At 44.3% G+C, this 17,332-nt stretch overlaps 1 protein-coding gene across 13 annotated transcripts in view; it reads right to left on the reverse strand.

Annotated features, from left to right (window-relative positions):
- The window catches only part of STAU1 (staufen double-stranded RNA binding protein 1), a 57,319-nt gene that overhangs the window by 9,084 nt on the left and 30,903 nt on the right, over window positions 1-17,332 (reverse strand). For 10 of the 13 annotated variants that reach the window (XM_047746024.1, XM_047746026.1, XM_047746030.1 and 7 more), the window contains 2 exons: window positions 9,498-9,596; window positions 362-592 (listed from right to left, as the gene is read on the reverse strand). In XM_047746024.1, coding sequence (XP_047601980.1) covers window positions 362-592; window positions 9,498-9,596 — 330 coding nt within the window. The remainder of the gene's footprint in view (window positions 1-361; window positions 593-9,497; window positions 9,597-17,332) is intronic. The other 3 variants (XM_047746025.1, XM_047746031.1, XM_047746037.1) reach the window with 1 other exon arrangement.

The raw sequence follows: 17,332 nt of genomic DNA on the forward strand, positions 1-17,332 counted from the left end.
TGTACTTCACACTCACAGCAATGCGGCGCTGAAGGAGATGGAGGGAGACACTTTCGCCAGCCTCTGCAGAAGGCACTGCAGGTGCACGCGGCTCCCGCGACCACCGCCTCACACGGACATGGCACAGCTGCAGGCGCCTCCGCCGATCCCGCTCGGCGTCCGCATCTTTGCCTAACCGGGGGCTCTGGGGAGGAACTACCCGAGGTGGTCCCCGCACCAGGCCGGCGGGTGGCACGTCAGCGGCCATCCAGTCACTAAGATCAGCAACCTAGTGAGCCTTTTAACATGTCTCCCCCCACCCCCTCCCCGACCAGTCGTCTACAGGCAATGGAAAGACCCTCTTCGATCGAGGCGTTCTTACCCTGACTATGGATTTTGTTTTCTTTTTGATTCTGGGCTTCACTCGCTCGACCGTGGGCAGCGGTGGCAGCTTCTTTAGCTCCTCGAGGACGGCGATAGCAGCGTTTTTCTTTGAAATCTTCTTGCTCTTCCCTTCACCTTCCCCCACAAACTCCCCAACTGACACCTTGGTCACAAAGCTCTTCATATGGGGGGGGCCACTCTCCCGGGCAACCTGTTTCAGAGGGAAAGACTGAGTGAAAGCGTGACAGACACTCTCTGCCAGGGGTAGGACACACTGCTCAGTGCCCTACCTCCCAGGACCACAAGGAAGGGGGAGTTACGCACAAGACCTGACCAGTGCAGGCAGCATACAGGTCAGCAAAAGGAAACAGTGATAATCCCGAATGCTTCTCTTCCCTTCTTCCTTCTTTTTCAGACTCGTTAATGTTCTCAGGTCTTGTCGGTCCCTCACACAGTTCGCATGGAGTAAAGAGGGAAATTGGGGCGCCTGGGTGGCTCAGTGGGTTAAAGCCTCTGCCTTCAGCTCAGGTCATGATCCCAGGGTCCTGGGATCGAGCCCCACATCGGGCTCTCTGCTCAGCAGGGAGCCTGCTTCCCCCTCTCTCTCTTTGCCTACTTGTGAACTCTGTCAAATAAATAAATAAAATCTTTAAAAAAAAAAAAAAAAAGAGGGAAACAAGTTCTGCTCTCTCCCTCCCTCCCAGAACGGTTCCTGTCTCCCCAGGGTCACAGAGTGTCCTGATTTCGGGGTATCCACTGCAAACGGCAGCAAGAAAGCTGCCCCAGCAAAGTCCAGAACCAATTGCAACACAGAGAGTTCAAGTTTAATATTTGCTCTGAGCCTCCAGCCAAGCCTAAGCTTATTAAATACTATGCTATGCTATGCAGCTATAAAGAAGAATGAGAATTTCTAAGCACTGACAGTGATTTCCAATACATACTAAGTTAAAAAAAAAAAAAAAGCAAGCTGCAAAAGAGTTTATACAGTACCCTAACTTCTGTGTTAAAAAAAATTTAAATATACCCACACATACAAACAGACACACACGTGTGTTTATATGCTTATTTTTGCAAAATGAAACACAGGATGGATGAAGCAGAAACCGAGAGAATTAGTTCCCTACAGCATGTGGGAGGGAGGGGTAGAGCAGGGACAGGATAATGCTTTTGAATGTATCTTTTTGTAGAGTTTTGACTTTTAGAAGCATTTAGGGTTTTACATATTAAAAATATAAAAATAACAAAAATGGGAAAAAATACTAAAATTGAATATGAACAGAAACCTAAGTAAAGTTCTTACTAGATCACACAGAAGGAAAATAAAAACTGAACCCAACTTAGGTTAGCTAGGACACTCCTGAACAACTACGAGGACTCACACTACCAGATTTCAAGACTTCCTATAAAATCATAGCAACGATGCCCTCACGGCACTGCTTAAAGGTGAACAAAGAGAGCGATATATCAGAACGGAATGTAGAAACAGACCCGCACACATTTGGTCTTGTGATTTCTGGCAAACACATCAAAGCGCATCAAAAGACTTTTCTTTTTTTTAACCCAAAGTCTTAAAAAAAAAAAAAATAAAGTAACTAGCTACCCATGTGGAAGAAAAGCTTAACCACAGCCTCAAACTCCACCACAAACAGCAGGTAACTGGAGCCAGAATACAGAACTAGATGTGAAAGCCAAACTCTAGTGCTCTCAGAAGAAACACAAGAGCGGGGCGCCCGGCTGGCTCGGCCGGCTGGGGGGCTGCCTTCGGCTCAGGTCGTGATCCTGGAGTCCCGGGATCAGATGTGGAGTCCTGCCTCGAGTCCTGTATCGGGCTCCCTCCTCAGTGGGGAGTCTGCTTCTCCCTTTGACCCAACCCCCTCTCATGCACTCTCTCTCTCTCTCTCAAATAAATAAATAAAATCTTAGGGGAAAAAAAAAAAGTTCTGAAGAGCTACTAATTTGAAATCATTAAAAAAAAGGAAGAAAACATAGGAGGAACAGGCCCAGAGCACGCACGTGGCAAAGAGCTCTTGAACACACAAGGTACCAGCCATAAAGAAAACAAAATTGGAGCTCCATGTAATTAAAAATTGCTCTCCTCAGAAGACAACAATTAAAAAATACAGGGAGTCCACAGAACAGAGGAGAATATTCGCAATATATGTATCTGAGGGTTTTTATCCAGAATACTGAAAAAACCACTGTAAGTCAACTACCCAATTAAAGACTTGAACAGGTAGTTTACCAAACTGGATCTCTAAATGGCCAACAAGCATATGAAAAAAGATCATCATTTGTCATCAAGGAAATGCAGATTGAAACCACAACAAAATACTGCAATATATACAATACCCCAAAATGGCTAAAATTAAAACAGACAGTATCAAGTGTTGCAAAGGATGTGGAACAACTGGCCAGAGTATAAACTAATACAATCACTTTGGGAAACAGCTTGACAATTTTTTTTAAAAAAGATTTTATTGGGGCGCCTGGTGGCTCAGTGGGTTAAAGCCTCTCTGCCTTTGGCTCAGGTCCCAGGGTCCTGGGATTGAGCCCCGCATCGGGCTCTCTGCCTACTTGTGATCTCTGTCAAATAAATAAATAAAATCTTTAAAAAAAGAAAAAAGATTTTATTTATTTATTTGAGAGAGAGAGAGAAAGAGAGAGCGGGCACATGCATGAGAAGTGGGGAGGGGCAGAAGGAGCAGCAGGATTCCCTCTGAGCAGGGAGACCGACGTGGGGCTCAATCCCGTCCCAGGACCCTGAGATCATGACCCAAGCTAAAAGCAGCTGCTTAACCAACTAAGCCACCCGGGCACCCCCAGCTTGACAATTTTTATTAGACACTTGCCCTTGACTTGGCAATTCTGGATGCATGTATACACAAGAAGCCTTAGTGGCTTTATTCATAAAAGTTTCCAAAGTGGAAACAACTCGCATGTCCATCAACAGGACAATGGATAAAGCTCAGCTTTACATTCATACGGTGAAACACCACACACCAATCAGCTACTGACACACATGGAGGAGACTCACACACACTCTGCTGAGGATTAGAGACTTGACACCAAACAATCCATATTATATCATTCTATTTATGTGAGCTCTAAGAACAAAGAAAACAAAGCTATAGTGGTTTTAGAAAACAGCTTCTTCTGAGTGGCTGTTAACTTGGAAGAGGCCCAGGGACTGCTGGACGTTATGGGAATGCTCTAGATCTGGACCTGGGTGGTGAACTATGGGCTTAAATGGGCTGTGCCCTGAAGACAAGCCTATTTTCCTGCATCGGAAGCATAGCTCAACAGACAGGACAGTAGGAGGTCTAAGCATGGAATTAGGAACAGAGACGAAGAGTCTTGTGATGCTAGATTGAAATTAGAGGTATAAACTGCTAATTCTGAAAATACAGGTATTTTCCAATGCTACCTGCCTACAAGGCCTAGAAGCAGTGACCCTCCAGCAGCAACAAGCATGCCTGGTGCCCCATCGTGGTCTCCGCATGCTGCTCTCAGGGAGGGGCAACCAGGGCTCCTGCAGGTCTGGCTAAGGCTACTTCTGTTAGAATTTCCATTTCTACTGGTGCCAAAACTTGAGCCCGGAAAGTTCAAAGTAAGGGTAAGGCTAAAACATTTCATTGTACCAGAAAGTAAGAAGGTCAATCAACATCTGGAGAGGGGAGGTGAGAAGCGAGTGAGCAGGGATAATGAGGGACACACACAGAAGAGGGAAAAAAACCACCTCACAGCATATATAAGAACTGTAACTCAAAATGAAATCATAAAGCTTCTAGGAGAAAAGAAAAGTAGACTGACCTTACATGAGACAAAGGTGTCTTAGGTTACATCCAACAACCACGAAACGGAAAAATTAGGCAAATTCAGCCTCACTGAACTCTCTCTGCTCTTTGGAAGATACTATTTAAAAATGAAAAAATAAGCCACAGACTGGGAGCAAATATTTAGAAAATACAGATCTGATGAAAGGACTGTATTCAGAATATATAACTAACCCTCAAAATCAGTAACAGAACAACTCGGTAAAAAAACTGACAGATGTGAACAGACGCTCCCGGAGAGCAGGTGCACAGATGGTAAAGCCGCACATCGAAGACGCTTGGGGCGCCTGGGCAGCTCAGGCAGTTAGGCTCCAGCTGGTGGTTTCAGCTCAGGTCATGACCTCAGGGTCCTGGGATCGAGCCCCAGTTCCCCCAGTCCGACTCTTTGCTCAGTGGGGAGTCTGCTTCTCCTTCTGCCCCCCTCCCCACCTGTGCTTTCTCTCACTCACTCACTCTCTCTCTCTCTCTCAAATAAATAAAATCTTAAAGTAAAAGACAGTAACTACTGCTCTGCCCAACACAGCCAACTCACCACCTGCATCCCTGCATTACATTAAGTTAAAGAAGCCAGACGAAAGGCAATAAACTCTGTAATTCCATTTATGTAATGTTCTGGAAAGAGAAAAACTGCAGGGGTGGAAACTGCATCGGCGGTTGCCCGAGGCTGCAGATGGAGGAAAGGACTGGCTGCAAAGGGCCTCAGGGCAACCTGAGGGGGTGAAAGAGCTTCTAGGTCTTGACACTGGTGGTTCCACCACTGAACACATTCATCAAAACGCATCAAATCATAGACCTGAACAGGGTGGGTTTTACTGTATGTACATTATACCTCAAAAAAACTACCCCCTCTCAAAAAACATCCCCACAGGGGTAACAGCAAAGGACACAGGAGCCAGCTGAACGGCAATTTGAATATAAAAATGAATGACAGTAATAGAGAACCATGGTTCTTTTCCTTTTCTTTCTTTCTTTCCTTTCCTTTTTTTTTTCCCCCTAATGTAAGCTCTACATAAGATGGGTCTTGAACTCCTGACCAAGAGTCACACGGGCTAAGTCAGTGGGGCGCAGCCCTCCATGAACGACAATAATGAAGTAACACTCTGAATACAAAAAGAAGCTGTGGACCTACGCTAATAAAAATTAATAAAAATTAACTGCTATTAAAAATTAATGTACGGAGATGGGGTATTTCCTGTGGAATGTCAGCTCAGAAAGGCAGAAAATGCACCAGGAGTGACTAATACTGGGAAGAATTATCAATGACTACGAGAACTGCTGGGGAAATCTCTCAGGGCATAACCTTCAAACATCTCCTGGCAGCATATACGTTAACTGCAAAGAGAAAGAAAGTCTCCTTTTGGTGAAGCTCTGGGTAAGCCAAAGAAACAAACGTCACTCACAGGGCGGGGGTGGGGGTGGGGGGTGCCCTCATGTGATGCTCAGAAGAACCCACACCTCTTCTGCAGTGTCCTGAGGGGAAAACTGCATTATCTGAAACTAATCATGAGGAAACGATCAGACCACACTGAGGACCATCCTACAAATTGCAGCACCTTTAGAAAATGTCCAAAGAGGCTGCAAACCATTATAGACGAAGGAGGGCGCAGAGATGCCTCTCCCAGATGCAGGATGAGATCGAGACACTATGGGCCATAAAGGACAGAAGAGGGACAGATGGCAAAATGTGAATACAGGATGTACATGAGAATTAGTGACGCTCAATTTCCTGTATTTGATCATTAGATTGTGCTTATTTAATGTCCTGTCCTTAAAAGATACATGCTGAAATACTAGGACTCCCCATACCTACCGCTTAGCCTCAAATGACCCAGCAGGGGTAAGAAGAGACAGAAAATAATATGTGCATTCACAGAGAGAAAAAGCAAATGTAAAACGTTAATCACTAGTAAATCTCACTGAAGGAGAAATTCACTGTCCTATTCTTCCAACTTTCTACAGGTCTGAAATTTTTCAAAATAAAATACTCAAAAAATGGCTAGGAAAACCAAACAGCCCCCAAAACAGCAGTGCTGTGCTCCCCAGGTGAGAACCAGTGGCCCCTCGGAGAGCAGCCTTCTCTGCCCCCCACAGGAAGAGGTCAGCTGGGAGCCCCAGCTGACTCAGGCCCCTGCACATGGACCATGGGGCTCCTGGTGCCACTCGCACACCACCTCCCACCCTGACAGCCTGGTTTCTGAACACTCACAGCTCCACCCGGCCTCTCAGAAAGGATCCCATCATCTACTCATATCACAACCCCGCCAATCTAAATGTGGCTTTCCACCTATGGTGGATTTAGTGCAAGGTCACTTACGTATCACAACCGCCTCTCGGTGACCATATCAATCTGTACCATCACATTTTTAAACTAAAAGTATGTATTTTATCAAAAGTCAAGCTATATACATTTTTTCTGGAGAACCATAGGAAAGGCTCCTGTCTTCTCCCATTAAACACTTCTAATCCAGATTTCTATGTGACAGACTTTACTATTAAAAAAATTCAGTAAAGGGGGGCGCCTGGGTGGCTCAGTGGGTTAAAGCCTCTGCTTTCGGCTCAGGTCATGATCCCAGGGTCCTGGAATCGAGCCCCGCATCGGGCTCTCTGCTCGGCGGGGAGCCTGCTTCCTCCTCTCTCTCTCTGCCTGCCTCTCTGCCTGCTTGTGATCTCTGTCAAATGAAATGAATAAAATTAAAAAAAAAAAAAATTCAGTAAAAAAAAAAAAAAAAGTAACTGTTCCATTCATTTATTCAACAAACATTTCCTGAGGACCCACTATGTGCCAGGTAATCTTCCAGGTGCTAGAGACAGAACTGTGGGAGGAAAAATAAAAGCCCTCGTTCAAGCTCATAATGGAAGTAATATGACCCTTTGATAGATGAGCTATTTCACATAAGCACTCACATTAACAAACTCAAGGCCACCACCAACGCACAAACTGGACCGTCCTAAATGATTACCTTAAAGATATTCACCCACCAGAGGGCGCTCCCAAAACTTCCTTCATGTGACCAATTCCCTGCTATGTGTTCCTGAACACAAGTTTGAAACCCAAATCCAAAATCTAAACAAAGTGGAAGTGGGACAGAAGAATCTGGTCTCCAAATCCCACAGAGCAAAATCAAAATGGCATTCCTTCACTAAGGTTCCAGAAAGCTCTGTGACTCTCAGGGCAACAACTAGTAGGAACAGGTGGCAAGCTTTCCAGGACCCTGGTGCCAGCAGTCAGCTCTGTAACCCCGAGGTGACCCTGGAAGCCAGGCACCTCCCACTCCCACCATCTTGGCACCCCTCCAACCTCTAAAAATCCTTTCTCATGCTCTACACCAATCCCTCAGCACAGGGAGAAAAGGAGGATCCTTCCCTTTCCTGCAACAGGTACCCAGGAAGACACCTTGTGGTTTTCGGAATGAAGTTCCCACCTAGCAACTCTTATCTCACTGCCTCCCTCCTCAGTCCAGACAGAAGGAGAAGGGGTGGAAGGGATGCAGAGCCAGATGAGAAGATATAGCCCTAGCCTGGCCAGAGCTCTGTCCTCTGGGAGGAGGGGACAGTATAAACCTGGTCCCGCCTGCCAGGGTAGGATAGGGATGGGTGTTGGGGGATGTAGGGTGGCCCCTATGATGGAAGTGTAATGTCCCACCCCACCTGTGCCCCATGGCAGGCAGGGAAGCACCGGCAGCCACAGACCGGAAGTCAGCAGCACGCAGCGGATGGATTAAGGACACAACCCAGGAGCCAGTTCAGGGCACCAGCACATTAACAAGGGAAGGTATAAATGCATGAAGTTTGGGGGTCACTTGTAACTGCAAAAATGCTACAAAATTAGTGTTTTACAGGATAATAAACTTTTAAAAAGGGGGACTTTTTAACTGACTGAGCCAACCAGGTGCCCCACAGGGGGACCTTTTTAAAAAAGAAATAGGCCAAAAGATATTTATGGAGGACTTAAAACTGTTCTAAGTAAATGCCCCACCTCAAATTACATTTGCCTAGGTAACAAAGTAGAAGCATAAAGCATTCTGGAAGACTAAACATATAGTCTTAAGAACTCTGAAAGACCTGGGTACCTGGGGGGCACAGTCAGTTAGGCATCTTTTTTTTCCCCCAAAGATTTTTTATTTGAGATGGAAAGAGAAAGAAAGAGCACGAGTTGGGGGCAGAGCAGCAGAGGGAAAAGAAGCAGCAGACTCCCCGCTGAGCAGGGAGACCAATCCCAGGCTCCAGGATCCCAGGATCATGACTTGAACCGAAGGCAGATGCTTTTTTTTTTTTTTTTAAGATTTTATTTATCTGAGAGAGAGAGAGAGTACAGAGAGAAAGAGAGACCATAAGCAGTGGGAATGGGAAGAGGGAGTGCCAGGATCCCTACTGAGCAGGGAGTCCCACGTGGGGCTTAATCCCAGGACCCTGAGATCATGACCTGAGCTGAAGGCAGACGCTCAACAGACTGAGCCACCCAGGTGCCCCTAGGCATCAAACTCTTGATTTCAGCTCAGGTCATGACCTCAGGGTCATGAGATCGGGCTCCACAAGATTCTCTCCCTTTCTCCTCTCTCTACCCCTTGCCCACTGTCCCCGCCCTCCCTCACTCTCTCTCAAAAAAACAAACAAAAAAACCACCTCCGAAGGGCCAAAGAATTGATAAAGATATCTGCATGTACACTGAAACACAACCTTGCATAACCAAGTGTGGAAACCAAAAGGATCTGCAAAGAATTGACCATGTGTCAGACCATTACGCAAAACTTACTAACCTCCCTCACCTGCCCCGTGTACCTGGACTCACTGGGTCTTTGAAGGAAACACATACTAAACGTATCTTTGTTTTCCACTTTGAACTAACAACCCATTAGTTATGGTTTTTAAGACTGTAAGGTCTCCAACACGACATGAAGTTACTAGAGAGGTGACTTATAGGGCAAATGCTGGACAAGGACGAAACTGATGCCCTGTTAACTCCGGCAATTCCTAGGGACTAAAGAAGATTAACGTTTTGGGGGTAACAGAGTCTTTTGAGAGTTTTATGAGAACAAGGGACCCTTTCCAGAAAACACATGAGAACACAAACACAATCTTCTTCAAAACCATGCTGATAGGCTCACAGACCTACCAGGACCATCCAGGGACTACAGCCCTGAAGAGGAGAATATTGCTTTGCTTATTATAAAATCTGAGTCTTAAACCTGAAGGTTCACAGGTTTGTGATGATAATCCCAATGTTATTTAGGATAAAAATCATCCCAATGATGAATGCCAACAGTATTTTACAGTAGAGTCCTACATCTGAAGCAAGCTTACCTCAAAATTCACAGGCAAGTTCCGTTTAAGTGCAATCTCAAACACTTGACTTATTTCCGATTTATTGAGATTTTCTTCTTCTGATTCTCTTCCATTCACCTAAAGAAAAAATAACTGTTTAGTAGTTAACCCTTATGAAAAACTGTCAACATCCCAGCTATGATAAACCTTAAGCACTGAACCATGGCTTCACGAAGTGAGCGCTACCCCAGGGAGCGAGACCACCTATGTGCCATGTGGCAGTGAATTTAAAGGTTTAAAAAAAAAAAAAAAATTATTTCACACTTGGGTCAGCTTGTACCTCGTAAATTCACCATAAACAACCCGACACCTAACAGACTTGGGGGTATGAATCAGCCTCATCGTGGCCCAACCACACTTGCCCACAGCTGCTCGGGAAGAGTGACTCCCAAAGCCTTCCTTGAGGCCCGGCAAGCCACATTTTGGAAAATGTCAGAATACAGACAGCTCTGTGTAGGACATGACAAGTTCAAATAGAAGTCTCTCCATCTAAGTATGCAGGTTTCTCATTTGGACATGAAGTCCCTGGAAACCCACTTTTTAAAAGAAAATAAAAGGACGCAACGGAAATTACAAAATTGTGTACAAAATCTTGTCCTCACTGCTGCTGGCAAAAATGCAAGTGCAGGGTGCCTGGGTGGCTCAGTTGGTGAAGCGACTGCCTTTGGCTCAGGTCATGATCCTGGAGTCCCGGGATCAAGTCCCACATCGGGCTCCCAGGTCCAAGGGGAGTCTGCTTCTCCCTCTGACCTTCTCCCCTCTCATGCTCTCTTTCACTGTCTCACTCTCTCAAAGAAATAAATAAAATCTTTAAAAAAAAGCAAGTGCAAACTAATCAAGTCCGCTCAACAAAGGCTGAGACTCTCTAACAAGGTTCCTTTACCGTCCTCCAGCCCCGGCTGGGATGAGGGAGGGCAGAGCTCTCCTCGGTGCAAGCTGTTAACCGCACTCTCCAGGGCGGCAGCGAAAACGCAAATCCAGATGAGCTCAGTAATAGCAATGCCCCCTCCCTGCAAATCGTGGCAGGAGAGCTGCATTTTCCTTCATATTACTGCGATTCTTTTATCAAAGAATCTGTAAAATCCTATTTCCAAAACTAGAACTTTCTGAAAGAACCCACGGCTAAAACTGCAGAATAGGCAGAATGCAGGACTATCCAGGATTTTATTGGTTGTGCATTTCTATACCTTCATCAGATAGATCTTACACCTCAATGGATCAATTATTTCACACTATAATGAAAAAAGAAAGCCTCTTAAGTTAAAAATATTAATACCATCAAGAATATAATCCTATGCCAGTGAATTCATCCCAGACACTCTCTCTTATCTCTCCTGCCATGATGGCGGTATTCTCTTTCCAGTTGGGTTCTACTTCACCCTCTGCCTGGTCAGAACTATTTGCATAGCATTTCTGGTGTCTTTATTAACTTAAAGATACTTTTATTCGGGCGCCTGGGTGGCTCAGTGGGTTAAGCCGCTGCCTTCGGCTCAGGTCATGATCTCAGGGTCCTGGGATCGAGGCCTGCATCGGGCTCTCTGCTCAGCGGGGAGCCTGCTTCCCCCTCTCTCTCTCTCTCTGCCTGCCTCTCTGTCTACTTGTGATCTCTCTCTGTCAAATAAATAAATAAAATCTTTAAAAAAAAAAAAAAAAGATACTTTTATTCTTGCTTAAATCGTAAGCAGAAAGTGGGCCTGACTTTTTATGAGAGCATCTTTAAAGCCAGAAATCTTCAAGCAAGATGACTTAGAGCTCCGTGGAGGTTTGGTTTAAAATTTATTTTTTAAACAAGTTTTAAACTTAAAACAAGCAAACAAAAAAACCACCCTGTATTTTAGCATTTCAACAAATGGTGCTTAGAAAAATGGATTTCCGGGGCGCCTGGGTGGCTCAGTGGGTTAAAGCCTCTGCCTTTGGCTCAGGTCATGATCCCAGGGTCCTGGGATGGAGCCCCGCATTGGGCTCTCTGCTCAGTGGGGAGCCTCCTTCCTCCTCTCTCTCTGCCTGCCTCTTTGCCTACTTGTGATCTCTGTCAAGAAAATAAATAAAAAATCTTAAAAAAAAAAAAAAAAGAAAAATGGATTTCCATATGCAAACAACAAAAACAAAATTTAAAAAAACCACCTTACACCATATAAAACTCTTAGAAGAAAGTATCAGGAAAAAGCTTCATGACGCTGGATGTGGCAGTGACTTCTTGGATAGCAGACAGAAAACAGAGGCAACAAAAGAAAAAGGCGATAAACTGAATTGCATCAAAATCAAACACTTTTGTGCATCAAAAGACACTCTCAAGAAAGTAAAGATGACCCCCAGATAGGAGAAAGCATGTGCAAATCATAGATCTGATGAAGAATTAATATCCAGAATATACCAACAACCCAATGACAAACAATCCAGTTTGAAAATGTTGGGAAAGGACTTGAATAGACATTTTATGAAGAAGGCAGAAATGAGTACATGAAGAAGGCCAATGAGTACATGAGCTCAGCATCATTCATCATTAGGGAAATGCAAGTCAAAACCACAATAAGACACCACTGTGCACCCCCCCCCCCTTAGGAATGGCCACAGAAAACAGCAAGTGTTAGCGAGCCGATGGAGCAGTGGGGATCCCAGGGCATTCCTGGTGGGAATATGAAATGGCCCAGCCTCTGTGCAAAACCGTGGTGGTTCCTCAAAAAGTTAAACATAGGGGCACCTGGGTGGCTCAGAGGGGTAAGCCTCTGCCTTCGGCTCAGATCATGATCTCAGGGTCCTGGGATCGAGCCCCACATCAGGCTCTCTGCTCAGCAGGGAGCCTGCTTCCCTCCTCTCTCTCTGCCTGCCTCTCTGCCTACTTGTGATCTCTCTCTCTGTGTCAAATAAATAAATAAAATCTTAAAAAAAAAAAAAAGTTAAACATAGATTTACAGGATGATCCAGCAATTACATGAGCAGATACGTACTCGAAAGAACTAAAAGTAGGGACACAAACAGGAACTGGGACGCCTATGTTTATAGCAGCATTATTCAAGTAGCCAAAAAGTGAAAACAACCGAACATCCAACAACAGATGAATGGATACACAAAACGTGGAACGGTCACACAACGGAGTATTACTCAGCCTTAAAAAGAAAGGAAATGCTGACACATGCTACAACATGGATGGACCTTGAAAACATGATAAATGAAATAAGCCCGACAACAAAAGATGAATATCCACTTCTATTAGGTATCGAGAATGGGCAAGCGCACAGAGACAGAAGTAGAACAGATGTTCCGGGGTGTGGGGGACGGAGGGAAAGTTACTGTTTAATGCGCACAGAGTTTCAACGTGAGATGATTAAAAAAAAGCTCTAGAAATGGGCAGTAGTGACAGCTGTGCACCACTGAGAATACATTCAGTGCCGCAGAACTGTGCACTTCAAGAATGGTTATAATGGCAACCTTTATGTTTATCTTTGAAAAGCAACTTAAAAAAGTATGTCCCGTACCAAATATTAACACACTAGAGACTGTCAACACGTTAACTTATGCTAACAAGTTAGGTCATTTTTGTGCACAATTCAGGTTTTGGACAGCTGTTTACTCAAAGGATATCCAGAGGTTTTTAAGCAGATAAGCTGTTAAAACAAAGGTTGCACTGAGTAACTGTTCACGAAACCAGAACAAAAGTTGGAAATAAACTGGGTGCTGAGGCTAAAATAAGACTTCAGCCACCGTGCGTGTACTCCGATTTTCAAATCTGTTGTTCATTTTACCAGCCCAATTAGTTTTAGCTTTTAATTATGACTTATTTCAAACATTCAGAGAAGTTAAAGAAAAGATAAATAATGTAACAGGCAATCGTGCTGGATTGAACAAATGTCCCAACATTAAGAACTACTGACATGAAATCTTAATTTTTTTAAGGAAAACAACGAAGCTCCTCTCACTCTCCTTTCCACGGCAGACTTACTTACGGTTTTAAAATGGGAATATATTGCTCTCAGCCATGTTTTTTTCAAGGCTGAAAACAATATATGGTATGATTGTGTGTTCTGAAAATTCACATACATCATTATCACTATGATTACCTTCCCAAATATTATAAAATTCAAACTTGGAAGTTTATACTAATCAAATGCTACTCTCCTATTTTAAATACTGAGCTTCCACATAAGCCTGATGGAAAACAACAATCCACTGCACAAACCTGAGCTGTAAGCCAGTGTTTCTTAACCGCCGCAGCAGCAGGACCCCTTGGGAGCTCCGCAAAGACAGACAGATGCTCTCTAGATTACTACTCCAGATGAAGGAACTTACATTTTTTTCAGGTAGGGCTTAAAGATTCATTCTATTTATACTACTTTTTTTTTCCCCCCAAAGACCCCAGCTGATTTTACAACAGAGTGGAGATTCACTGCTCTAAGCCATTGTTTCTCAAGGAATTTCAATAGGGACAAAGCGGCCAGTAAAATAAAAATGCAAAACAAGAAACAGAGATATACATTTACTTGGAAGTGAGAATATGCTGCTCTTTTTACATAATTTTGATATTATCTGGAGTGAACAACATGTTGCAATGGGAAAGCAGCAAAATGAGTCAAAAACAAATCCACAAATACCATTCTCAGTAAAATGGGGAAAGTGTAGTGGAGCCTTAGTCTTACCTTCATGAAGTGGGAATTACTGTTAACATCAATTCCATAGTGTATGGTTCAGCAATAAAATCTAGGCAACATTAAGAAAAGAAAAAAACACTCTGAACCATGCTTAACCCTCAGTATGCCAGAAAAAAATAGTCCTCTCACCATTTACTATCTGGCTCCAACAGACTATTTTTCTATATTTAGTCATTCTATAAATAACATACAGAATAAAAGGACAAGAATCTTTTCCTTAGAGATTTTAACAAGAAATTAATAAAACAGCAGGGCACCTGGGTAGAGCAGGGCACCTGGGTGGCTCAGTCAGTTAGGCACAAGACTTGTGAATCTGGCTCAGGTCATGATCTCAGGTCAAGGGACAGAGGCCCACATTGGGCATTGCACTGGGCAGGGAGTCTGTTTGAGATTTTCTCTCTCCCTCTGCCCTCCCCCTACCTCACACCCCGACTTGTTCTCTGTAAAATAAATAAATAAATGTACAAAGAAGAGGAGGAAGAAGAAGGAGGAGGAGGAAGAGGAGGAGGAGAAATTAAAATAGCAAATCCAAGTTTCTATTCTAGGTTTGTAGTCTGGAAGGCATTTATGTACCCCAAATGGGCATAGTCCTTTAAATGCAGCGAATGGCTCATCACCCAGCGCGTCTGAACCTAGAGCACACCCCACTTGCAGCAATGCCATTTTCCAAATCCATTCCCAGTGAGTTCTAGCTTATCATGACTTCTGATTCTTCTGGTAGTGGTATCATCAGAACACACTACTTGTGAAACTGACTCATAACTGTATCGAAGAGAGAATAGCTATCTTCTTTGCTCCCTAACTACGAAATGCTTTCATTTCTAGATTTGTGAACCCCCAAAGAAAGATCTGGGTTTTTTTTGAGTTTTTTCATGGTCTTAACATCTACATCCTCCCAATGACCTTCGTACACCCACCTCCTTTTGCATTTGTCCACTTATTTTGTGGACCGTAAGTGGTGAGAAATAAATTCTGGCGGCCAAATATCATAAAAATTGAAAGAATGCTGTTACACATACTTTTTAAAAAATCAAAATAGGATGTTCCCGATTCTTGTCACAAAATAATGTGTCACAATGTCCTTTCTATTGAATGGCAGAAGAGAATACACATTTCCTTTCCATACACCATAAAAATATACTGTCCACTCGCCGATCCTTCAGTTTGGGAGAGCTTATCTAAGATGCCGTCTGAAGATTCACAGTCTGAGATTCGCTTAAACTCTCAAACCCACCATCACCACTGGAGTCTAGGGTATGTTCTCACTTGTCTAATAACGGGAAGGTCTTCCTCTGTCATCTTTCTTCCTTTTGCCACTAGAGGCAAAGAAAAATTCTGCCTTCGCACCTGAGTTCAAGGAAAGCTAAGAGCCCAGGAAAAAGATGGGGTCTCCGGTCTTCTGCGTCTTCTGGGAAGGAGGCGCCGCAGCGGGCAGTACAGCAGGCACAGCAGTGGCGATGCAATGAGGAGCATCTCCCTGCTGCGGCAGCCAGCCCGGGACGGCATCGTCTCTCCATGTCCTTGTGGCTGAGTCTCGCTCAGCGTGTTTAGGAATGGATGACAAAGAGTGCTGAAATGATACGTAGGAGGACAAACGCAGCAGGCCTCACTCAAGACAAAGGAAAACTTAGATTCCCTAAGATGAAGATTTACGAAAGTGTCCAAAGGACCTATGTGGTCAGTGTTTAAGACAGAATGGATTTTATTCTACTTAAAAAAGTAAGTATGTTTTCTCTCTTTGTTCTTTGTAAGATCTCCAGAAAAGAATGCAAGTCACACAGTATCACTCCTTACAGAGCCTGAAAAAGCAGCTCAAAAATGAAAATTGGGTCCAACAGGCCCGGAAGAACAATAAAAATCGAAGTCTCCAATTTTCAATTTTAGTTTAAGCCCCACCTAAATACATCCCTGGCCCAAGTGAACGTAAGACTCAAAACCAGAAGAGCTATGTGTATTTATTTTTACACAAGTACTATTTTTTAAAAAAAGGTCCAATTTTTTTTTGAAGTCTGTCTCCTACCACCACCACCAAGAGAAACTACTTTTAAAACCTGATGCAGGGACGCCTGGGTGGCTCAGTTGGTTAAGCAGCTGCCTTCGGCTCAGGTCATGATCCCAGCGTCCTGGGATCGAGTCCCACATCGGGCTCCTTGCTTGGCAGGGAGCCTGCTTCTCCCTCTGCCTCTGCCTGCCACTCTGTCTGCCTGTGCTCACTCTCGCTTCTCTCTCTATGACAAATAAATAAATAAAATCTTAAAACCTGATGCAGCCTTCAAGGCAGAAACTATGTGCAAACAAACACACACAACACATACACAAAGAAGGCACTTCCACTGACTTAAACACAAACAGGATCACACTATCTACGAAACGACAGCTGTAAGGTTCTTAATCCCCTTCCTACCCTTATAGTTCAGGCCTCCTTTCATGCCTATGTGTGCGGATCTACCACACCCTGCCGACACGAAGCTAGCTCCTGTTTTGTCTATTACAAATACTGTAGCTATGAGCCATCTTGCTCCCAGCAGCTCAGACACTGAATAAGTCATTCCTTATTACCATAAACCTTAGATTCAAAAACAAACAAACAAAAACCAAAAAGCATATTCCTAACCCAGGACCTTTACACAGGCTGCTGCCATTCCTCTGCTTCAATGCTGCTTCCTCAAAAAGAACTTCTCTGAACGCATCACCATCACTCCAATTTAAAGGAGACATCTGGGGTGCCTGGGTGGTAGAGTCGGTTAAGTGTCTGACTCCCGGTTTCAGCTTAGGTCATGATCTCGGGGTCACAGTATCGAGCCCCACATTGGACTCTACACTCAGCACAGAGTCCACCTGAAATGCTCTTTCCGTCTCTTGGTGCCCCTCTGGTTCATGCGCGCTCTCTCAAATACTAAATAAACAAATAAGACATCTGACACTCTCATAAAACTTGCTACTTCCCACCCGAGCACTCACTGCACCCCGATGATTCTAATATTAACATTTGTCAGGGGCGCCTGGGTGGCTCAGTGGGTTAAGCCGCTGCCTTCGGCTCGGGTCATGATCTCAGTCAGGGTCCTGGGATCGAGCCCCGCATCGGGCTCTCTGCTCAGCAGGGAGCCTGCTTCCTCCTCTCTCTCTGCCTGCCTCTGTCTGCTTGTGATCTCTCTCTGTCAAATAAAT

This window comes from Lutra lutra, chromosome 9 (assembly GCF_902655055.1).
Source record: "Lutra lutra chromosome 9, mLutLut1.2, whole genome shotgun sequence".
In the NCBI taxonomy this organism is placed as follows: Eukaryota; Metazoa; Chordata; class Mammalia; order Carnivora; family Mustelidae; genus Lutra; species Lutra lutra.